The sequence below is a fragment of the Acomys minous genome (assembly GCF_964271855.1).
Source record: "Acomys minous genome assembly, chromosome: 3".
In the NCBI taxonomy this organism is placed as follows: Eukaryota; Metazoa; Chordata; class Mammalia; order Rodentia; family Muridae; genus Acomys; species Acomys minous.
Window position 1 is genome coordinate 56804698 of NC_140485.1, and position 25136 is coordinate 56829833.

At 49.0% G+C, this 25136-nt stretch overlaps 1 protein-coding gene across 5 annotated transcripts in view; it reads left to right on the top strand.

The window, feature by feature from the left end:
- ZBTB46 (zinc finger and BTB domain containing 46) overlaps window positions 1-25136 on the top strand; it is a 96940-nt gene that overhangs the window by 57231 nt on the left and 14573 nt on the right. For all 5 annotated transcript variants that reach the window (XM_084774843.1, XM_084774844.1, XM_084774846.1 and 2 more), the window contains exon 3: window positions 12877-13161. In XM_084774843.1, the coding sequence (XP_084630969.1) occupies window positions 12877-13161 (285 nt within the window). The remainder of the gene's footprint in view (window positions 1-12876; window positions 13162-25136) is intronic.

Sequence of the window (25136 nt, forward strand, 5' to 3'; positions counted from 1 at the left end):
CAAGGTATCAGTAACATATCTCCTGACAGGAGTCCTTGTCTCCAAGTAGCCCTCATGCTCCCTAGGGATGGATTGAGCTGAGTCAGGAGAGTGTCAGTCATTTCCTGCTGGTTGTCCCTGTGGAGAGTGGCATGGATAATAATGTCTGCCTCCTGCGTTTGCTTATAATCTTGTTTGTTTGTTTGTTTGTTTAATTTTCAAGACAGGGTTTCCTATGTAGCCTTGGGCTGTCCTGGACTTGCTTTGTAGACCAGCCTGACCTCAAACTCACATCAATCCACCTGCCTCTGCCTCCTGAGGGTTAGAGATGTGGGCCACCACGCCCAGCTTGCTTATAATCTTTTATCAGTTTTGACCCAAACCTGGTGAATGCTGAGACTGTTGGGGCACACTCTGAGGCTCACAAATGTTGGGGGCCACCCTCCACTTGTGCCCAGTGAGTTATCCTACAGGTGACAACGCTAGGAGCATATGTGTCATGGGTGTCAGTGGTAAATTAGGAAGTGGAACACTCCCAGAGCCCGTGGGCTGCAGGTCTCAAATGCAGTCAGTGAGCAGAAGGTGTTTTCAGAGTCCAACAAGTGATTCTGGCTCTTTCTTTCCTTAGTCTTAAATCCTTGGGTTGCCAGGCAACTGTGAGCAGCTTCTGCTTGGGGATGCTGAGGGCTGAGATAAGGATGTGAGGTGTAGGCTGGCGCGTGGGTTGCTTCCTGCGTGTCATGGTAATGTATCACTGGTTGAGCCTCCGACACCCTGGCTCTCAGATGAAGATTAGGAAACGTAAAACACGACACTTGATGGAGGTCAGTTTGTTTTCATTAAAGAGTTAGAGATTGATCTATTATTTATAGGCGAAAAGGCTCTTTTCTAAAAACGCATCATCCAGCCACATGTCAGATGCCATTGGGGGCTTTCTTAGCAGTTGCTCAGATGTGACACCTGCAAGTAGGTTCTGGCCAGTTGCCATGTCCTCTGTGTGACCTATCCTGGCTCCAGGTGGTCCCTGGGATCACTTAACGTTTTTTTTTTTTAATTTAAGTAATTTATTGAGATTACATCTCAGTTGTTATCCCCTCACTTGTATCTTCCCAGTCTCCCCCTCCCTCCTTTTTTCACCCTATTCCCCTCCCCTAGGTCTGTGACAGAAGGGGACCTCCTCCCCCACCATATGGTCACAGCCTATCAGGTCTCATCCTGGTAGCCTGCTTACCCTTCCTCTGAGTGCCACCAGGCCTCCCCACCAAGGGGAAGTGGTCAAATAGGGGGCACCGGAGTTCATGTCAGAGTCAGTCCCCGCTCTCCACACAACCGTGGATAATGCGCTGTCCCTTGGCTAGGATCACTTAAGTTTTAGAAGTGATTTTCTAAACAGCAGGTCTGAGAAGTCAGCGTTAAACTTGATGTCATTTCTGTGATAGCTGGTGGAAATGACATTAGGTAAGCACGTCAGTTGTGCATACCATGTTGTGGACACAGGCAAGCCTTCTGGCTGGGTCTCCGGGGCATGCCAGGGTAAAACCTCCCCTGATGCATCTGCAGAGAGATGTCAGTGATGGTCCTCAGTGCAGCTAGTGATGCTTCTGTGTAGTAAAATAGTATCCAGGGTCCCCAGCTACACCAACCCTAAAGTATACTGTAAGCATTGAACTGTGAAGCTGCTTTAGAGTTAAAGGCTTTGTTGAGTTAATGTACTGGACTTTGGGAAGATTAAACCTCCACATGGTGGGTTTTGTTTGTTTGTTTGTTTGTTTGTTTTTGCTTTTTGCTTTTCAAGACAGGGTTTCCCTGTGTAGCCTTGGCTGTCCTGGACTCGCTGTGTAGACCAGGCTGGCCTCGAACTCACAGTGATCCACCTGCCTCTGCCTCCCTGAGTGATGGGATTAAAGGCGTGCGCCACCACGCTGGGCTTGGGATCTTTAAGGCCACATCAGGACCTCAGTGCAGCTCCAGCTGAAGATGAGGGATTTGTGGGATGCAATGTTGACCATACTCTGCACCTCCTTGCTGGGGGGATGCATGGCGTGGCTTTCAGGGTGAGTCTCATTTCACTCCTCTCTGCATCAGATGCCGCCTGCATTTCTCTCCCTGTCTCATCCCTGGCAGAGAACGGGAACTGAAGGGAGGAGTCAAAGCCCCCTAGACAACCACATCATCCTAGTCCACACAGCCTAGATGGGAAGACTTGCAGGAACCTAAAACCTTGCGAGCTTTTCTCTGTTGCCCATGCACAGATTTCATGGTTGTGAATAGTCCCAGCGTACTAACTAGTCCTGGGGCTGACTCGGCTTGGGACATCACTAAACTGTTGATAAGGTAACCGTCCTGTGCTGTCATTTAGACCGCATAACATTTTTATTATCTTTAAAAATTATATATTCTTCTCTCCTACATTATATCCCAGCCCCAGTTTCTCCTCTCCCTGTCCCTCCCAGGCCCACTTCTCTGTCTCCAGTCATAGCTGATCATCTTTGTAAAGAAAATCATCTATGCTTGGTGTGTTTTGGTTTGCTTTGTTTTTGTTTTTTTAAGATTTATTTATTATGTATACAGTGTTCTCCCTGCATGTACACCCGCAGGCCAGAAGAGGACATCAGATCACATTATAGATGGTTGTGAGCCACCATGTGGTTGCTGGGAATTGAACTCAGGACCTTAGGAAGGGCAGTCAGTGCTCTTAACCTCTAAACCATCTCTCCTGCTCCCTTGGTGTGGCTTGGAATGAAGGATTAGTATGGTTGAGGGAAAAGGTGATGCAATCCGCTTCAGTCCGCCCACACCCCGCATCCCATGGCGCTGATGTGGGGACTGGGCTCCTCCTATTGCCACGTTTTCTGCTCATCTTTCCTCTGTGGTTTTCCTCCCAGATACGACTGATAGAGTCTCCTGAAGTCACTTCTGACTGGGCCATGTCATAGTGTGTTTAGAGTGGTGGCTGGTAACCAGACAGGCGACATTGCTCTCTTTGGGATAGTTCCGCTGATATGAGGACCTGGCACTGAGGAGGGAAAGTTCACCACATCTTCCTACCAGGCTTGGGAAGGAGGATTCTAGTGCCTTAGAGCAGTGCAGGAGGTGAGGACAGAGGCAAGTGCGGGATGATGCTAAGGCCTTAGAGCAGTGCAGGGGGTGAGGACAGAGGCAAGTGCGGGATGATGCTAAGGCCTTAGAGCAGTGCAGGAGGTGAGGACAGAGGCAAGTGCAGGGTGATGCTAAGGCCTTAGAGCAGTGCAGGGGGTGAGGACAGAGGCAAGTGCAGGGTGATACTAAGGCCTTAGAGCAGTGCAGGAGGTGAGGACAGAGGCAAGTGCAGGATGATGCTAAGGCCTTAGAGCAGTGCAGGAGGTGAGGACAGAGGCAAGTGCAGGGTGATGCTAAGGCCTTAGAGCAGTGCAGGGGGTGAGGACAGAGGCAAGTGCAGGACATGCTAATGCCTTAGAGCAGTGCAGGAGGTGAGGACAGAGGCAAGTGCAGGATGATGCTAAGGCCTTAGAGCAGTGCAGGGGGTGAGGACAGAGGCAAGTGCAGGATGATGCTAAGGCCTTAGAGCAGTGCAGGAGGTGAGGACAGAGGCAAGTGCAGGATGATGCTAAGGCCTTAGAGCAGTGCAGGAGGTGAGGACAGAGGCAAGTGCAGGATGATGCTAAGGCCTTAGAGCAGTGCAGGAGGTGAGGACAGAGGCAAGTGCAGGGTGATGCTAAGGCCTTAGAGCAGTGCAGGAGGTGAGGACAGAGGCAAGTGCAGAATGATGCTAAGGCCTTAGAGCAGTGCAGGAGGTGAGGACAGAGGCAAGTGCAGGATGATGCTAAGGCCTTAGAGCAGTGCAGGAGGTGAGGACAGAGGCAAGTGCAGGATGATGCTAAGGCCTTAGAGCAGTGCAGGGGGTGAGGACAGAGGCAAGTGCAGGGTGATGCTAAGGCCTTAGAGCAGTGCAGGAGGTGAGGACAGAGGCAAGTGCAGGGTGATGCTAAGGCCTTAGAGCAGTGCAGGGGGTGAGGACAGAGGCAAGTGCAGGATGATGCTAAGGCCTTAGAGCAGTGCAGGAGGTGAGGACAGAGGCAAGTGCAGGATGATGCTAAGGCCTTAGAGCAGTGCAGGGGGTGAGGACAGAGGCAAGTGCAGGATGATGCTAAGGCCTTAGAGCAGTGCAGGAGGTGAGGACAGAGGCAAGTGCAGGATGATGCTAATGCCTTAGAGCAGTGCAGGAGGTGAGGACAGAGGCAAGTGCAGGACATGCTAAGGCCTTAGAGCAGTGCAGGAGGTGAGGACAGAGGCAAGTGCAGGGTGATGCTAAGGCCTTAGAGCAGTGCAGGAGGTGAGGACAGAGGCAAGTGCAGGATGATGCTAAGGCCTTAGAGCAGTGCAGGGGGTGAGGACAGAGGCAAGTGCAGGGTGATGCTAAGGCCTTAGAGCAGTGCAGGAGGTGAGGACAGAGGCAAGTGCAGGATGATGCTAAGGCCTTAGAGCAGTGCAGGAGGTGAGGACAGAGGCAAGTGCAGGATGATGCTAAGGCCTTAGAGCAGTGCAGGAGGTGAGGACAGAGGCAAGTGCAGGATGATGCTAAGGCCTTAGAGCAGTGCAGGAGGTGAGGACAGAGGCAAGTGCAGGGTGATGCTAAGGCCTTAGAGCAGTGCAGGAGGTGAGGACAGAGGCAAGTGCAGGATGATGCTAAGGCCTTAGAGCAGTGCAGGGGGTGAGGACAGAGGCAAGTGCAGGACATGCTAAGGCCTTAGAGCAGTGCAGGAGGTGAGGACAGAGGCAAGTGCAGGACATGCTAAGGCCTTAGAGCAGTGCAGGGGGTGAGGACAGAGGCAAGTGCAGGACATGCTAAGGCCTTAGAGCAGTGCAGGGGGTGAGGACAGAGGCAAGTGCAGGACATGCTAAGGCCTTAGAGCAGTGCAGGGGGCAAGAGCAGAGGCAAGTGCAGTCACAGGTCAGAAATTTGGAGTTTTATTTGAAGGGGTGTCCTGGCATCCAGCAGTGCTTATGACAGGCTTAGCTCCAGGATCTAGTTAGATTCTGATATACCCAGTGTATACAAAGTTACTTTTCGTGCCAGAGGCAGGTGGTCTCGGTCCCACAGTCTTCCTTTTTGCACCCCTGAGCCTCCTTGTGGTACTGACGTGTCTCACTGTCCCCCGTCCGGCTGAGCTCAAATCGAAGTGCTTCTTCTGTTGGGGTGTTTACAGAACATGAACACGAAAGGGCTTCTTATGGACACAGAACAAGCTAAACATTCTTTGAAATGAGGAGACTGGTGACTATCACCCTGGGGTACCTGGCAGAGCTGGTGGTGTATGGTCCCTGCCAGAAAAGTCCAGCTTGGCCTGGTGGCGTGTGTCACCTGGTCTGAGGGGTGAAAAGAAAGCCGTGTGGAGGGCTGTGCTTCTGGGAACTCAGCAGCCACATGCCGCGTGAGGTGACAGTAGGCAGAGCACGGGCATGCCAGACTCTGTAGGGATCTTTCTGGTTTGTTACAAAGAAGATGCCAAGCTGGTGGGACAGGCACCTTGAGCTGAGCAACACTCGCCTGTGGTGATATTTCCTGAGTGCCTGGATTGCGGTGCTGCTCTGCCTCCTCTGCAGCCACGTAGCACTCGGCAGAGCCACCACCAGAGTCTGTGCAAAGTGATGGGTTTTTTAGTGCCACCTTTTCCCCCGCTCGGCCTCCCCTCCCAAAGAGACAGAACTGTGAAGCTGCTCTGTTCTCAGGGAGGGTTAGTGTCTCTCCCCGGGGCTTTTCTCAGGTTAGATTGAATTCTGTGCTCCATGAACTACTGTTGGAGCCATTATGTCGCAGGAGTTTTTTCTCCCAGCCCCAAGCCCCTGGAGTACAGACTCTTGAGACTCAAAATATTATTTACAAACACCTAGGCCGTATAGCTAGGATCTTCTCTGACTTCAGGAACCCATTTGTACTAACCTACATTCTGCCACATGGCTGACTACCTGTGCTCCGGTACCATGTGCCTGCCCTCCTCACATCTTGAGGATGAACCCTCAGCATCTGGCTCTATCCTAGAATCCTTTCTCCTGCCAGATGTCCCACCTCCTATTTCCTACCTCAGTTATAGGCCACTAGCGTTTTGATTGACAGGTGATGCTTCCATACAGACAGAAGAGATGTCTTCTACATTGTTTCACTCGGATAGCTCACTCTGCAGCTCAGCCTGGCATTGAATTTATAACTCTCCCGACTCTGTGTCTCAAGATCTGAGATGAAAGGCATGGGTTGGTGGTGGTGCCCCCTGTAGTGAACCTCCCACTATAATGGAGGTCTGTAGTTTGATCACCATGCTGTACTCTCAGTGAGGAAGCATCATTGGCAGGTTCCTACAGAGAGACACTGCCTTTAAGTCATATTCCAGGACCTGGGTTCTCCTGTGAGACCTATACGACCAAACCATGCATGGAGTTGTTCTTTAGACACGCTCTTGGCTTTTTTTTTTTTTTTTTTTAACAAGACAGGGTTTCTCTGTGTAGCCTTGGCTGTCCTGGGCTCGCTTGTAGACCAGGCTGGCCTCGAACTCACCGTGATCCGCCTGCCTCTGCCTCCCAAGTGCTATAAGGCCATCTGCTTGGGTCCTGTCTTTTCCTTTTCTAGAATCCACAAACTTTGCCACAGTAGTGCCATGCTGTTGCTGGCGCCTATGAGCTGGCCTGGCATAGCCAGCGATGCAGCGTGCTGTAAGAACGCTCCTCATATGAACCAAGGAGCTTACTTACGCTGGAACGTTCGGACTGACAGGTTTTCTTTTTTCCAAGTTTCTGCAATCCGTAATAATTCAGATTAAAACAGAAGTATATAAGTGATAAATCAATTTCTAAACATAATTTTTTTGTGTTTGTTTTTCGAGACAGGGTCTCTTTGTGTTAGCCTTGGCTGTCCTGGACTCGCTCTGTAGACCAGGCTGGCCTCGAACTCACAGCGATCCGCCTGCCTCTGCCTCCTGAGTGCTGGGATTAAAGGCGTGTGCCACCACACCTGGCTGTAAACTTAAATTTAATGAGTTTACTTATACTATTTTTTAAATTGTTGTTGCCGGTCTGGTGGTGCATGCCTTTGTTCCCAGCATGGTAGAAGCAGGCTGATCTGTGAGTTCAAGGACAGCTTGGTCTACAAAGAGAAACCTTGTCTCAAAACAACCAAACAAAAATTGTTATTTTAATTTGTGTGTTTGGGTATTTTGTCTGCATGTATGTCTGTGCATCATGTGCATGCCTGGTGTCTGGGGAGGACCGGGTTAGGATGCCCTGGGACTGGAGTTACAGACAGCTGTGAGCTCTTTGGGAACTGAGAGCGCAGTCAGTACTCTTGACCCTGAGCCTTCCCTTCAGCCCTGAACTCTTAACACTGATTCAGGCTCTCACAGCCCAGCGCGTCTTCAATTTGCGATGTAGGTGAGGATGCCCCTGAACTCCTGTGATGGGATGACAGGTGTGCACCCCCCCCCCCATCCTCTCTCTTTCATTTTTTGGTTTTTCGAGACAGGGTTTCTCTGTGTAGCCTATCTGGGCTGGAACTCACCCTGTAGACCAGGCTGGCCTCAAACTCGCAGAGATCCGCCTGCCTTCGCCTCCCAAGTGCTAGAATTAAAGGTGTGGGCCTGCCACCACCTGCCATCGTAAGTGGGAACTTTTCAACAGAGGGATATATGATATTTTTTCATACAAGGTGTCACTATACAACCCAGGCTGGCCTGGAGCTGATCCTCCTGCTTCGGCCTCCTGAACCCTGAGATTACAGGCTTGAACCCACCATATCTGGCATAATTTTATGTGTTCATTTGAAAGTTTTTCATGTCAGAGTGTTCTTCAAGGACTTTTAAGGTTCACTGGCAGAATTGATCCTTACCAGCACAAGATAAAAGAAAATGACAAAAGATAATAAAAGTCATTTTAAAAACTGAGGTTACTGCAAGCTGGAGTGGTGGCTCAGTGTTCAAAGGCACATTCAGCTCCTGGCATCCAGGTAGCGAGTGGTTCACAACTGCCTGCGCCTCCAGTTCTATAGCATATAGTGCCATCTTCTGGCCTCTGCAGGTACTGCATGCACATCATGTCCTTGCATGCAGGCAAAATACCCTAGCACCTTAAATAAAAATAAACAGATCTTTGTTGTTGTTTGTTTGTCTGTTTGTTTTTGAAGACAAGGTTTCTCTGTGTAGCTCTGGCCATCCTGGAACTTACTCTGTAGACCAGGCTGGCCTCAAACTTAGAGGTCCGCCTGCCTCTGCCTCCTGAATGCTAGGATTAAAGGCATGTGCCACTACCTCCTGGCAAAAATAAATAAATCTTAAAAATAAAATAAAATAAAATAGCTGGGTGGTGATGGTGCCCACCTTTGATCCCAGTGCTCGGGAGGCAGAGGCAGGTGGGTCCCTGAGGGGTGTCAGACACTTTGGGTGAACTTTTCATGGAGAATTATGAGCAAACATGAACTCACTCCAAACAGGGCATCAAGAACAACCCAAAGAAATTATTCTGTCAAAGTCCAGATGACCTTCTTGGGTTTACTTATAGTGGCTCCAAAAGAGCCACATCAACAAAAATCCCCATTGCACTAGGTAGTGACCACATAGCTGGAGCGCCTCCACTCCCCATTCAGTTAACCCGTGAAGCTCTGTATTTTATCTTTTTTTTTTTTTTTTTTTTGAGACTACAGGACCACATAAAGGCGCAAGGAGGAGCGGCTGAGATCTCACGTGGGATCTGATGACCTCCCCTGCGCTTCTTTCTCCAAGGGAACATCAGCAAGTCCAGTACTGCGGTTCATGTCCAAATATTCCCAGCTGCCTTTAAGACAGCAGTGGCCACTAGGTCCTAAGGAAACCTTCTGCATCAATATGCAGCAGGGACGTGTAAAGCTGCAGCTCCCTGGGGTGGGCAGCGCCTCCAGCCGCATCTCAAGGCTTGCCTCTTCCAGAGCTCACCCTCTGTGCCTTGGCCTTGGTCCTCTTGAGGGAACTTTGCCAGATCTGAGTTTTCTTTTCTTTCTCTTTCTTTTTCTTTTTTCTTTTGGTTTTTCGAGACAGGGTTTCTCTATCTAGCCTTGACTGTCCTGGGCTCTCTTTTGTAGACCAGGCTGGCCTTGAACTCACAGCGATCCACCTGCCTCTGCCTCCCAAGTGCTGGGATTAAAAGCGTGTGCCACCATTGCCTGGCTGCTGCTGCTGCTGCTGCTTCTCCTCCTCCTTCTCCTCCTCCTCCTCCTCCTCCTCCTCCTCCTCCTTTTCAAGACAAGGTTTCTCTGTGTAGCCTTGGCTCTCCTGGACTCACTTTGTAGACCAGGCTGGCCTCAAACTCACAGCCATCTGCCTGCCAAGTGCTGGGATTAAAGGCGTGCGACACCACGCCCGCCTCAGGTCTGAATTTTCAAACCAGCCCTGGCCAGCTGTTCTCTAGTCGGTTGCTGTCCTGGTGAGCTGACTCCTTTCCATGACTGTAGGATGCGTTATCAGACTTCCTGGCACTTCCAGGACCCCAGCCCTGCCTGCAGACCTCATCCAGACTTTGTATAGTGTGCTACTATGTGTTGTGGCTTAAGGCAACACATCTGAGTTACCTGCAGGCTCCAGGAGTCTGACGTGGTCAGCAGACAGTGGGCAGCTTTCTGTCTTCACTACTCAGACAGTTCTGTAGCCCTCGGCTCACGTCCGCTGCCCTCCCTCCTTGTCTCCGGTCTCCTGTCTTTAACTCTCCTGCTTCCTCCCTCTGCTACTAAAAGCCTTGTGATTCCAGGCAGGGCTGCACGTTGGCCCAGGATAGTCGGCTTCTCTACAGTCCCTGACTTCCTTAGAAGGTGGCATAATCACAGGCTCTGGGGATCAGATCATGACGTCATTTCAGGCTGTTGTCAGCTTTCTCAGGGGCAGTTGTATAATGAGGTGAGCTCTTTGGTGAATGTTATTATCATCTTCTGAGGTGTGATACAGAGACATAAACTAGAGCTTTAAGGTTTGTGACTAGAGCAGTGTTGTTTGTAGCTCTAATTTTCTATTGGGAAATTATTCATAATTAAAGAAAAGTTGAACTTAGTATGGTGGCACACACCTGTAATCCCAGCATTCCAGAGGCTAAGGCAGGAGGGTTGTTTTGAATTTGAGACTGGCCTGGCCGGTATAGCAAAACCCTGTCTCATATAATAAAAATTTTTTAAAAGAAAGAAAGAAAAAGAAAAGCTGAAAAACTGAAATAGTGAATATATATGTTGCTGAGTTTCCCAGTGTTAACATTTTATTCTATTTTATTAAATGCCTTCTACTTGAGGGTTTGAGAGACGGCTCAGTAGTGAAGGGCACTTGGCGGTTTGCAGAGGACCCAGGTTGGTGGTTTGCAGAGGACCCAGGTTCAGCTCCCAGCACCTACACTATTGCTCACAGTCATGTGTAACCCAGGTTCCAGGGAACTCAGTGTCCTCTCCTGACTTGTGCGAGCACTGGGCACATAACATAACATAACATGCAAGCAAATAACTCATGTGCATAAAATAAATATAAAAAATTCCACTTACGTGACATTCCACCTTTTTTTTCCAATATATTTTAAAGTGTCACCAAATCTATTTGCCTCTAGCACTTGAGGGAGTGACAGCGAGGGCCTCAGTCTTGTCTGTAAAAAGAACTTTAATTCTCTGTTTCAATTGTTGTCTCAGAGGCTTACTGACTCTGCCTGCTAACCTAGGCCTAGTCCTGGAAGCTTCTAGCCTCTGTATAATCTAACCTAGGCCTGGAATGTTTTCAGCCTCTGAGACTTACTGCTGAATAAGCTGACCCTTACTTGTTCTTTCTGAGCTCTGGGCTGGCTGGTTCAACTCAGCTGTTCTGGCTCAAACTCTTCTCCCAGCTGATTTATTTAATCTGGCTTCTCCCTTGGCCCAGAATTGCTCTGCTTGGCTTCAAACTAACTCAGCAATCTGCTCTAATCTTCTGGCTCCTTCTCTCTGGCTCATTTGGTCTTCACCTGAGTGCTCTCTCTACAACCTGTTTCTCTATTACTGTGCTCTGATTCATCACTTTTTTTGCCACTCAATTAGACATCACTTTTAAACATGGGGTACTTCCTTCTACAAACTAACTTTACATTCCATGTTTGGGATTAAGGGCATGTACCACCATGCCTGGACCTAAGCTTTTCTTTACCTGAAACTTGCTCTATACCAGGCTGGCCTTGAACTCAGACCTGTTTGCCTCTGTCTCCTGGATTAAAGGCGTGTTTGTGTTCCAGCTGGATCACATAAACCTAGAAGGTCTTTGGATGTGATCTCTTGCCAGAGCAGCCATGTTCTGAATTAATATTCTTTCACAACTTCCCCCTTTCTGTTTACGCTAAAAATTGTCCATAGTTTAACTTTGACAATAGAAATAATTATCAATCCCACATTTTTTTTTTTTTTAAGAAACAGGGTTTCTCTGCATAGCTCTGGTTGTCCTGGACTCACTCTGTAGACCAGGCTGGCCTTGAACTCACAGCAATCCACCTGCCTCTGCCTCCCCATGCCTGGCAAATGAATAAATCTTTTTTTTTTTTTAAGATTTATTTATTTATTTATTTGTATGCACACAGTGCTCTGCCTGCATATACACCGCAGGCCAGAAGAGGGCATCAGATCACATTATGGATCGCTATGAGGCACCATGTGGTTTCTGGGAATTGAACTCAGGGCCTCTGGAGGAGCAGTCAGTGCCCCTAACCTCTGCGCCATCTCTCCAGCCCCGAATAAAATCTTAAAATGTGTGTGTGTGTGTGTGTGTGTAGGTAGGTAGGTAACTATATGGCCTGTACATCTTTCCATTCTGTGGGTTGTCATTGAAGCATGTCAGGTTTTATTTATTTATTTTGTGTTTTATTTTATTTTTGAGACAGAGCCTCATATAGCCTAGGCTAATCTCAAATTCACTGTGTAGGTGAGGATGGCCTTGGATTCCTGCTCCTCATGCCTCTTCCTCCTAAGTGTTGGAACTGCAGGCGTGTTCCATCATACCTGGTGCATGGTTTTAATTGTGTTGAAGTACCATTTGGGGGTCTTTTGGAGAGGGTTGTTTTGTTTTGTTTTGAGACAGGGTTTCTCTGTGTAGCCTTGGCTGTCCTGGACTCACTTTGTAGACTAGGCTGTCCTCAAACTCAGAGATCTGCCTGACTCTGCCTCCTGAGTGCTGGGCTTACCATATTTTTGCAACCATAAGACACAGTCCCCCCCAAAAAAGTGTGTGTGGAGGGGATTAGGTGCACCTTATGGTCCAATTATGGTCTGATTGCTGTTTTACTGCTCTAAAACCTGGGTGGATCTTATGGTCCGAAAAATACAGTAAAGACATGTGCCCCCACACCCAGCCTCAAGGCCAATTCTTATGTTTCATTGCTAGTGCTTTTGGGGTCTGAAAACCCATTGCCAAACAGGTCTTTTTGTTATTTTTGTCTTTTTCTTTCCCCGGAGCTGAGAACTGAACCCAGGGCCTTGTGTTTGCTAGGCAAGTGCTCTACCACTGAGCTAAATTCCCGACTCCTACAGGGCTGGATCGGACTGAAGCTTTATTGCCTTTATCCTCCTAACTGTCTTCATTTTTCCCAGTTAAAATATCCCCAAATGAAGCTGGGCATGGTGGTGCCAGTCTGTGACCCCAGCATTCAGAGAAGCAGAGACAGAGGGTCTCTGTGAGTTTGAGGCCAGCCTGCTCTACAAAGCGAGTCCAGGACAGCTACACAGAGAAACCCTGTCTTGAGAAACAAAAACAAAATGGGATAACAATTGAGATGTAATATGAATAAATTAATATATATAATAAATAAAAAGAAAAATGGAGAAACAAAAACAAACAACAAACACCAACCAAACAAGAACTGTCCCCAAGTGACCTGTGTGTACCTCCCTACCCCTAGATGTGGACCTGACCGTCACCGAGGCCAGCAGCTCAGACAGCCGAGGTGAGAGAGCAGAGCTCTACGCCCACATCGACGAGGGCCTCCTAGGAGGAGAAACCAGCTACTTGGGCCCACCCCTCACCCCAGAGAAGGAGGAAGCATTGCACCAGGCCACTGCAGTGGCCAACCTTCGTGCAGCCCTCATGAGTAAGAACAGTCTGCTGTCACTCAAGGCTGACGTGCTCGGTGACGACGGCTCGCTCCTGTTCGAGTACCTGCCCAAAGGTGCCCACTCACTGTCTCGTAAGTGCAACTTCTGGCGTGTCGCTGTGTCCCTGTTGGTTTTAAGCACCTCATTTCAACTCTCAGACCCTGATGCCGCTGATGATGGCCTCGTGGCCAGCCTGTTTGTCAGGTAGATTGACTGTGGGCTGCAGGCAGCTTCCAGATACCTCAGGGTCTTTCAGGAGGCAGATTGGCTTTGAGTCCTATGGGACCAACAGGCTGGTTTTACAGAACAAGGAAGGACTTGGTATGTGTTGTTAAGCAGCCAGAGGGAGCAGTGAGTACTTGCTCAGATGCTTGGTGCTCAGAGTTGACACATCTAAACCCGAAACCCGCTGAGCTTAAAAATACACACAATCAGTAAACCTAAAACTACAAACCCGCTTTGAGCCAGCGTGGGTCTGCAGGACAGGCTTCTGTATCCAGGGGACAGGCACACTGGCTCCCTCTGCTGGTCCCACTGCCCAGCCTTTGTGCTGGCATTTGGTCTGTGTGGGAGACACGCAGAGAGCCACTGACCCAGGATGTGGAGCTGGCTTTGTCCCTGTAGAGAGTGCTGGTCACGTGTGTATTTTTAAAAAGGAGTTGGATGCTACATTTAAGACCACAGACTGACCTGCTGCACCTAAAGGGCAGTTGCTGTTTAGCAGCTGGCTCCTGGAGCTACCTTTTTCTGTGAGACAGGAGGCTTGAGTGTCCGCAGAGCCCACAGCCACGGACAGACTGCTTCCCTTGTGAAAGTAGATGCTGACTAAAGCAGCCATCTGTGTGATGCTGGGAGAGTGGTGTGACCACCCTGGGCACCAGGGTAGCGCCAGAGCTTCCTGTTTATCTGGTACTCAACGTGAGTGTGAGAAAATGACTTGACGCTTTTCTCTCTGTGGGGGAGGAAGGGACACACCCCACACTGGAGACACTGAGCCAGGAACAGGACAGGTGTCCTGTCCCAAGAAGCCTAAGTACATGTGAGGTGGTGGCTGGTCATCCTCCAGGCCACCGAGTTACAGGCCACTTCCCATGGCCTTAGATGCTGGCACTTTGGAGCATGTTTGCAGTTCTGTCCCCATGAGCACTGAAACCGTATTGGGCTCTCGCATTTGTCTGGGGGATTATACAAATTGCTTATGGCAAATAAAGGCTAAAGGTGGAAAATTATGTGTGCTCTCTTTATTCCGAGTTACCTGTCAAGTGGCCATGAAGGCAAGCTGGGATTAGGCGTGCTTTCAAAACCCTTCTAGCCCTTGTTTTCTGCATCTGAGGATCAGGGATGAGGCCAGTCCACAGCTGTTGTGACTTGTAAAAGGAACAGCATCCGAGAGTGTTGAACATGGGTTGGACAAGCCAGTGTGGTGACTGTCTCAAGAGCAAAATGCGCTTATGGGCAGAGAGTGTTGGATCCCTCTGGGACAGTTGATGGAGGTGGTCGCAGGGGACTTGGGGCGCTTAGAATGCACCGAGCGGAGGAGTTCTGAAACTCAGCAAGTTTTGTGGATAGCGTGGAACAGTAGAGGTGAGGGGAGGCGAGGTCTGGCTTAGTCCCAGGTTTTCTTCATAGTCATGGGACAAGGGTGCCGCATGCAGTAGTGTAAACTCCCTCCTCAGGGCAGGGGGTTCCCGGCTCCCCGGGTAATGCTTGTCTTTTAGAATAATTTTGGAATGAGGGAAGCGCGCTGCTCACAGGGTTTGTTTGCCTCATCATTTCTGCTACCTCTCAGCTTCACTTCGGCACGAGCTTTTTTCAGAAGAAATTTTAGCCTGATTTTGCTAGGGACATGCGGCAAACAGAGTCAGAGGGCGTGGCCAGCCCTACGAGCTGATGTGCCTTTCTGCCTCGGGATCTTTGGGGCCTCTAGGTGTGACCTCAGGGAGCTTGAGAGACACCTTTCTTGTTCTGCTGTTGGGGTGACCCAGGAGGAGCTGTGAACGCGCATCTTCAGTTTCAGCTCTCATTGTGGTCTGAGTTACATCTCAGTCTGGACCTCATACCGCTTGCAGGTGGTGCAGGGCAGCAAGGCCTCCCTGTGCCCGCCTCTGAGGCTTAGCGTGTGCAGCCCCACACTTCTGCCCGGGCTTATCCTCGTCTGTCCCTCACAGGTGGAATCGGCTTTTGGGTTTGATATTTTGTTATTTCAATGATATTTTAGCCTCCTTGCTTTTAATATCCTCAGTATGCTACTGTTTCCATATACATTTGCCCGTTTGTTTTCTGTGTTTAGGGATAGAAGTTGAAAGAATCATTCTGGGTGGAGTGGTGATCACCATGTACTCCAGTACTGTGAGGAGGCTGAGGCACAGGACCATGAGTTTCATTATTCTGCGTTAAGTATCGAGATGCTGTTCTCCCTTTTTTTTGAGTGTCAGGATTTGGAGTTTGGGTGTGAACTATAGAACTTTGACTATGTGTGGTGCAGGAAACACACCTGCTGGGCTGGATCTCTGTGAGTTCAAGGCCAGCGTGGTCCACAGAGGAAATTCAGGAAAGTCAAGGCTACACAGAGAAAGCCTGTCTCAAAAAGCAACCCCCCCCAAATCCCATAAAACACACATACACACACGCACGCACACATACACACAAGCACCCCTACCTGCTGGGCTGGTAGATGCAGAGGAAGGAGTGGGTTGCTTTAAACATGATTTTCCGATCCTTGCTGAAGTCTGCTTGCTTCTGCGCTACATTAGAACGAAACATGGAACTATTCAGAAATAAATTATTGTTTCCCAGAGCGTGTAGTTTGTCTCACAGTGGCAAGATCCACTGTGAACGTCCACGATGGATGGTGGCGCCTGTACCCCCAAGACAGCTGGCTGTGCTGTTGTGGCAGAGGGCAAGGATGGATAGTGTTGGTTTTGCTGGGAGCTGGCGCTGCAGTGGTGCCCAGGGCCCCACGTGCCCTTGTATCCACCAAGTGCACAGGTCCCCTGTGTGGACAGAAGCAAGGCCAGTCAGTGGAGTAGATTGAGACCTGTTTCTCTGTGAAGTCCCTGGGGAAAGGCATCAGGCACACTGGTGCTGTCTTCATCTCTTTGCTGTCTTACGTAGCTGGCAGCACAGTGTGTTTTATTTTACTGTCAAGGGGCCTGGGTTGTCATGAGTTGAGGAGAGAGGAGTGGCCGACTCAGGTGGGAGGGGCAGCCCCATTCCACAAAACACCCAGCCCACCGTCCAGTTCTAGAAATGTCTCCTTTGAGCTGTGGATGTCTCGGAGGGTATGTTGTGGGATGCCTCCTTTTTAGGGACGCATATCCAGGAATAGCGTCTAGCGTTTGGTTGGGTATTTCCCTCCTCCTTTCATTGGGGGTGGGCGGGGCTCAAGGAGCTTCTGGTTGGTGTGCCTAGCTGGATTTAGCTTTGGGTTGGCACTCATAACTACCACATGGGCTGCTGGTGGCGAGCCTTGCTCAGGTTGTGCTGAGACTTCTCTGTAGTACCTGAAGGACACAAGTTCCAGTGAAAGGTGACATTATAACTCCCCGATGTGGTTTGGTAGCTTTTTAGTGGTGTAGGACATGGAGCATTGGTGCCTAGCTCTGACCTGACTCTGCTCACACACTGCTATAGATGTGGTCTGGTGATGGCAGTTTTGTATGGGAATTCAGTAGTATTTAAAGATTTTATTTTATTTTATTTTTGTACTGGGGATTGACCATAGGTATTGAGCACAGAAGACCAGTGCTCTGCCATTGAGATACTCTCCAGATTTTGAGACAGAATCTTGATAAATTGACCAGTTTTCTATGTAACTCAGACAGATCTTGAGCCTCCTGTCACATTCTCTATAATTACAGTCCTGCCTGGCTAAGTTGCATATTTTTCTCTTATTATTGTTTTTTGAGGCAGAGTATCATGTAGCCTAGGCTGGCATCAAGCTTGATATGTAGCCAAGGCTTGAATTTGTGACTCTTGTATCTCTACCCACCAAGTGCTAGGATGACAGGGGCATGCACCATCAAACCCTGCACTTGCAGGCTTTTAAATATATACTTAATTTTTATGTGAGCGCATGCACATGTGTGCATGCATGCATGTGTGCGTGTGTGCCTGCCATGTGCTCACAGAGGCCAGAAGAAGGTGTCAGATCCCTTTGGAGCCAGAGCTACAGGCAGGTCACAGCTGCCTAAGGTGGGTGCTGAGAGCTGAACTCAGGCCTTCGGGAAGAGCAGCACACACTCTTAACCCATGAGCCATCTCTGCAGCCTCTCTTACAGGTTTTTAAGCATGTGTGCAGATAGCACAAACCAATAGGTACTTAGAAAATTTCTCTGGGTGGTTCTAGAACATTCTAGAACCCCCCCCACACAAATTGACTTCCTTTTTGTAGATAGGCTTAGTCAACTCAACAAGAGGGTGGTTTCATTACTGGATCACTATTCTGATAACTGATGTCCCCAGAAGAGGACTCTGTGTTATTCCTTTTGATTCAAGTTGACTTTTAGCAGTAGGCTGACAACTTGTCTTTTCATAGTCATTGTTCACTGAATAGAGACCAGGGAATATGGGCTGGAGATATGGCTCAGCGGTTAAGAGCACTGTCTGCTCTTCCAGAGGTCCTGAGTTCAATTCCCAGCACCCACATGGCAGCTCACAACCATCTATAATGTGATCTGATGCCCTCTTCCGGCATGCAGGTGTACATGCAGATAGAGCACTCATAAATAAATAAATAAAATCTTAAGAAAAAAAAAAGAAACCAGGGTCTATATCATTTAAGGCTCAGTCTGCTACTGTTTTATCCCTTGTGGGTGCACAATGAGCCATCTGAGACCTTGACACCTTTCTTTCTTCCATGGGCCCTGAGCCTGAGTCCTTGATTTACAAGAACAAGTAAGAGCAGCTGGCCTAGGGCTGGAGAGATGGCTCAGAGGTTAAGAGCACTGACTTGCTTTTCCAAAGGTCATGAGTTCAATTCCCAGCAACCACATGATGGCTCACAACCATCTATAAGGAGATCTGGTGCTCTCTTCTGGCATGCAGACAGAAAGCTGTATACATAATAAATAAATCTTTAAAAAAAAAGAGAGAGAGAGAGAGCGAGCACCTGGCCTTAGGAGGCTGTGACACCACAGGCTCGCCACCATTTTCACTATCTTTGATGACCCCAAAGTACTAAAAGTGCCATCCCCAAGCACACTGATGGATGGTCCCCTGAGAACTGCATAGCACAGTTATGTCCTGTGTGAATTTTCCATATTCTTTTTAGGTCCTAAGGGCTTGGCTGTCCATTTTCAAAACTGGTGAAGCTGGCACTGGAGCTGGCATAATATTGAACTGTGGGGATGTACTTCTTTCTGTGGCCACAGGCCTCACAGGGCAGAGGCCTAGACACTACAGACAACAAAGACAGCTTGCTTTGGCTTAGAGATTGTTGAAGAATATTTCCTTGTGTTTAAACAAGCATTCTAGTACTGTAGCCTAATTCTAGATTGATCTGGAATTTTAGTTCATTTCCTACAAGGGCCTTTTACAAGCTACAGGCTCAGCTGGAAGCAGGCTAGAGCATCTTGGAGTTCTTTTCAGGAGTTTGGCTGTCAGAGCTAGATGGTGTGAGTTACAGCTTTCTGGGACAATTCTTCTTCTAGAATCATTTTGCTCTTGGAGAGAGGCCCTATCCCAGACAAGTCATAAGCAAGGACCTTGCAATTGGAATTGGCCAGTTGGTGAAAGTTTTCCCCCAAAAGCCTGTCTCTAACAATACTCTGGCATTGTGCCCTAGTTAGCTGCACCCCTCTAGAACATTGACAGAGCTTCTGAGGTGCTCGTGGGGAACACTGAAGCAGGGTGCATACCTTTCTACGTACTTATATACTTCTGCCTCCCCTGCCCAGGTAAGGCTTAAGGGCCCCCGGCCACACCTGGGCAGCCTAGAACCAATGATGTATCTTGGCACTTGTCCAGTGGGCAAAGTGCAGAATAAGGACTTGGGCCAACCCCACGGAAGGGTCTTTAAGAGTTCTCCTGCCTCCAGCCTGTCTGTGTGCTCAGCTCAACCCTGCAGGTAGCAGAGCCCTTTGATTTCCCTAATGCTGGCTCCATTCTCGAGGTGACAAGTGTCCTAAATTCTCCTCAGATAATATTTCTCTGAGGAGCTGAGACGGGAAGATCGTTTAGGCTCACAAGCTCAAGACCAGACTGGACAGCATATTGAGATCCCAACTCAAGAAAAGCAAAACCAAAAAAAAGAATCTCTCTGATCTTGTTTTGCTGGATTTTATTTTAATAAAGATACCTGATTCCTATAGCACCGGTTCCTAAAGCTGTAGAGAGTGGCCATCTCCGTTGGGTTCTGTCTGTGTCAGGTTAGTGTGAGCTTCTGCATCTGAGACTCTGCACTCACACCTCTACTGCCTGGGGGCCAACAGATACCATGTGGAGTCTTTTTTCCTGTCCCTGAGGCCGCAGGGGTCACTGCCAACCAAGAGGAAGCTTGTTTGTTTGCTGCTGTGAGAAAAAAAAACAAAGCAAAGCCAGAAGTCTTCAAGAAGAACATGGCTTCAGACACTGGATGCTGAAGTTGACTAGGTTAACTCTCCCTCTCTGGCCTTCCCAGTGTTACTGTTCTGGGGCTGCCTTTTCTTCTGCGCGTGTTTTTTTGGGAATTAATGACAGCCTTCCTTTCCAGGTGGCCAGTGACTGGTTGTCTTTGTAGGATCTGGACAGAGACCAGGTGAGTGAGGGGTGCTGAAGCATGTTGTCCGTGAGACTCTGACCCGACTCTTGCCCATCTGATGGTCTGTAACACACTGTCTCTGGTTCCAGGTTACCACGCCTTGTGACCTGCGTAGTAGGCTGGGCCATTGTTGCTGGGCTTGGCTCCAGCTGGTTCTCTCCAGCCAGGATGCTGGGAACAAGCATCTGGCACCTCCTCGGCCAGTATCCCTCTTATAGGCCTGGATGCCTTTGCCCAGCATGGGGCAGCTGTTCCAGGTGGCCTTAGGTACCAAAAGTTCCGTTCTGAAGTCATCTGAGGAGCCTACACTGAAGATGCCCCATGGGAACAGGATGATACCTTGTGCTTACCCTGATTTCCAGGCGGGAGAGGCCGCCTCAGGCACCTTTGGTCGTCTCCGTATTATGTGCTCACATTGGCCTGGCCTGGCTCTAGTATTGTAGGCTCCACCACAGTGCCCAGTTGCTGCAGCCTGCCCCGAGAGAGAGAACTTGGAGTGTGGCTTCATGTGGCAAAGCAGGTGATGGTAGGTGTCTGTGTGGGAAACAGGGCATGTGTTGGCAGTGGTCTGGTCTCCAATCCCCACCAGCTTCTAGGTAAAGTTATGTCAGTGCCTTTTGGTGGGCAGGGCAGGTGCACCCCAGCTTCCAGCTGAGGAGTTTCCCATTGGGGTGCTGGCATGAGTAGGCATCCAGAGACAGTCCACAGTCCGTGGGAACTAGAGCCACACACCTTTAACTCAGCTACTTTCTATAAAGACCTGAGGACTAAGTTCAGCCATGACATCTTGGACTTGGCATCCCTCCAAGTGTTGAATTATCAGAAACTGCACTTGCTTTTTTAGAAACAAACAAACAAACAAACAAGCAAACGTCCTATGTGTCTGTTCTTGCTGGTCTTTTGGCAAATGTGTTAGATTTGATACTAGCTCAGCATTAAATGCAGGTGATTATACACATGGTAGGTGCCAGGAAGCCAAATAGCAAGCAGGCCCAGAAAGGTTCTGGAATAATTGTGTGTGCCATCTGTAGCCTGGGCAGGTGTCTGGGGGAATCAGTCAGGTGACACATCTTCACCGTGAGTACTGGTCCACCTGTGCCTGTCCCCATTTTGGAGTCTCTATGGCAGCGAACAAGCTCTGAAGATGGAGATGTTCAGCTCCTGGCACTTGTGGCATAGATGAGTCCAGCTGACACTGTGCAAGGCACAGGCCACCATGGCAGCTAGGGGCATGACATTGGAACTTATAAAGTTGGGCAGCCCATGGGCAGAAGTATCCCGGGGCCTACTGGAAGAGCTACAGTCTGGAGATGCCCAGTGTGCTCTTAGCCGAGAATTGATTAAAAAACAAAACAAAACAAAAAAAAAACTTAAAATTCTGGACAGGCTCCAGAAAACCTGAAAAAAAAAAAAGGTGCTTTCTGGTAGATACTAAGTGATGGGGATGCAGACATGTATGGACCAGATGGCTGCCTGCATCATTGGTACTGCTAGTGTTAACTTCCTTAAAACTGCAGCCATCAAGTGTGTGAACTCTCCAGCAGGCTCCTGGACACACTTGGTTTCAGTAAAGCATTGCTATTGGAGATGGATTTCACCACGGTCTGAAGGCCATACCGACGTGTGACACTCATGTCTCTTAGGAGTGTCAGTGGGGAAGCGGCTTCGTCTGTGTTAGACAAGACACTCCATGGTTGGGAGTTCTCAGAACCACAGGGTAGTCTCATAAACATGGATGCTTACTTCTAGAGAAGTCACAGTGCGTGTGTTTATTTACTGTCACTCCCGTAGCAGGAGCACTGACTGTGTACAGTGGACTTAGTCCTAAATGCATAATGTAGCATCCACCATCGTCATTTTGGCAATTTGTCACGTACCAAGAAAAAAAGCATTCTTCATAAAGAATTTTATTTATTTGTTGTTTATTTAGAGGCAGTCCAGATTAGCCTCAAAGTTACTGTGTAGTTGTAGATAACTTCAAACTTCTGCTCTTCCTGCCTCCATCTCCCGAGTGCTAGGGTTTTACACAGATGTGTCACCAAGCTCAGCTCAAAACTTGTTAAAAAACAAGCTGGGCGTGGTGGTGCACACCTTTAATCCCAGCACTGGGGAGGCAGAGGCAGGTGAATCGCTGTGAGTTCGAGGCCAGCCTGGTCTACAAATTTAGTCTAGGACAGCCAAGGCTACACAGAGAAACCCTGTCTTGAAATACCAAAGCAAACAAACAAACAAACAAACAAACACACCAAACTAAAAAAAAAAACCAAAAAACAAAACACCTTGTGGAAAATGTCTTTGAGCTCCCAGTTCAGTCACAGTCAGCTTGTATTGGACTTAGCTTCTAGGCAACAAGCATTTGAAAAACTGTGCCCCTACCCCCTAAAACAAACACCAAAATCCAGCTGCAGAAACACACCAGAGCCCAGATGTCACCAGGTTGGAAGGCAGCCTTGTTGGGAGGCCTTGGGGAGAGTGAGCACAGGATGGCTGCATTCTATGCCATCGATACAGAGGTGGCTCTTCAAGGTGTTCCGAAGGGTCAACATTACCAAAAGCAAGAAAGCTACAGATGAGGTCCCCTACCCTGCACACATGTACCCACAATACCCTTCATACACAGGAGAGTGCCACTCCAGAAGAACACAAGATACGTAAAATCTGAAGGCCATGTCATTCACATGGGAAACTGAGCTTAGGCCAGGGGAGAAGATGCGTGCGGGGGCGGGGAACACGGGACGGGACACGACCCTGGGCTCTCAGGTTAAGGCCCAGAGGGCTGTAAACCAGCCTTTGGAGCTGAGATGGAGCATCACAGGGTGAGGCCGTTCTCCACCGCCTGCTTGTCTCTGTGAAAGTCAACCACAACAGACAGCCACTCTCACCGTCTTTGCGGAAGGCTCCTCTGCTGTGACAGCGGGTATCCAGCATTGAATAGAAGATAACAGGTGTCCTGAGTCACAGGACCGGAGCTTCATGGGTGGCCTGCATCAGGAAAGATGAGAGCCGTCCCTGAACACACAGGCAAGGGAACCAGAGAAGAAGACAGGCTCGGTGATGGAAGGTTTCGAGATAATTGGACTTTGTAAGACATCTGGAGCTGGCAACGCAGGGTCTAAAATGAAGAATTTGCTGTAAGCCAGACGTGATGGGTTACAACATAATCCCCCAGCACTCGGGAGATAGAGGCAGGAGAACCAGGAGCTGAGCCCCAGCTACATACTGAATATGCGGCAAGCCTGGGTCGTAAGAGATCCCAGCAACAACAGCAACAACAAAACAAACAAAGAAAAGGATTCATTGGATAACTTGAAAACAGCTGACATAGCAGGAGTCAACAGAAAGTGGATTGGTCAGCTGGAGATGGGCTGTGGTAAATGTCTGGGCTCAAGGGGAAAAATGATGGCCAGACAAAGAAACAGAACACAGGGACAGTGGCTCGTGTACATGGTTGACATTCCGAAAGGGAGGATCTAAAAGGGACAGGAGCAGTAGCTAAGACGATAGCAGCTTTGAGTCGCCGCACAGTGACAAAGGACGTCAAGGGATTGAGAAGCTTCGTGAGTACCAACCAGAACACCCACAGCTGAGAACGGTGTGTGCGGGGGCACGTTGTGGGGAAGGCGTAAGTGCAGCCAGAGACATGTCTCCTTCAGGGGATGATGTGGCTGGCTCAGAGCCAGGGAGCACAGTTGCCTCCGGGGGAGGGGAAAAGCCGTGCCCCTCGAGCCTTCATCCACCGCAATGGGAGCAGTCCAGACAAGCTGAGGGAAGCCTGTGATCACACACACAAGCAAAGAAAAGCAGGAGAAGGCAGCTTTAGGGGAGTGTGCCTCAGGCCGAGGGAGATGGCTTCCAGGTGCTAGTGTGAAGGAGGAGGTGCTTGGTGCGGTGAGTGACTGAACAGCGCGAGATCTGACCCTGCACAGCAGCAGCGACGGCTTTTATGCTGTTTCAACTTAAAGAAGTGAACCGCTAACATAAGGCTGCACGGACTGACCTGTCGCCTGGCTGGTGCGTTCTTTACATAGTCACGGAGAGTAACGACCAGGAACGCATGAAACCCTTCACAACAGCTGAAGGACCCACAGAGAGGAAAACAGAAGGCCATTTCAACTACTCACAGAAGGGTACAGGCCGGGGGCTGGGGAGAGAGCTCCTAGCACAAGGGCCCGAGTTCCATCTCCAGAGCCACATAAAGCTGTAAGTGCAGGTGTGCACACCTGTAATCCCAGCGGTGGGGAGGGAGGCAACAGCATCCCTCTGGCTCACTGGCCAATCAGTCTAGTTTAATTGGTAAGTCTAGGCCAAGAAAAGACACGGTCTCAAAGGAAGTGAGTGGTGTGCCTCAGGATACCTGAAGCTGTCCCCAGCCTACACACACACACATGCACATGTGCACAGGCAAGGAGAGAGAAAGAGAGAGAGAGAGAGAGAGAGAGAGAGAGAGAGAGAGAGAGAGAGATATGCATTAGCAACTACAAACCAGCATTCAGAATGCTGTGGCAGGAAGAATTTGAGGCCAGCCTGGGCTACATAGAAAGCAAGACTCTTGTCTCAAGAAAAGGGAAAAACATCCTTGTATTAACATAAATGGATTAAATACTCCCCCTCAGAATTTGTCAGGTCCCCACCACCACACACACCCCAGACAAGATCTCAGCACACTTAGCCTTGAACCCCTGGGTTCATATGTTCCTTTTGCCTCAACTTCCTAAGTGCTTGGATGACAGGTATGCACTGCTGCGTTCTTCTTTTTTAATTATTAATTAATTAAGTAGTATTTTTTTTAACTTATCAGGTGGTGGTGATGAATGCCTTTAATCCCAGCACTCTGGAGGCAGAGGCAGGCAAATCGCTGTGAGTTCGAGGTCAGCCTGGTCTACAGAGTGAGTTCCAGGAAAGCCAGGGATTACACAGAGAAACCCTAATAAAACTAAAATAAAAGAAACAAACAAGTAAATATACACATACATACAACTATTTACTTTTTAAAAAGTTAGTGTGTCGGGCTGGAGAGATGGCTCAGTGGTTAAGAGCGCCACCTGCTCTTCCAGAGGTCCTGAGTTCAGTTCCCAGCAACCACATAGTGTCTCACAACCACCTATAATGTAATCTGATACCCTCTTCTGCAGATAAAGCACTCATATGCAATAAATAAAATAAGTAAATCTTTAAAAAAAAAAAAAAGAGTTAGCGTGTCTGTTTGAGATAGCATCTCCAGTGGCCCAGACTGTCCTTAAACTTGCTAAGTTGCTGGAAACAACCTGAGCCTTCTGCCTGTCCCTTCGAAGTCCTAGGATTACAAGTGTGTGCCACCATGCCAGTTTA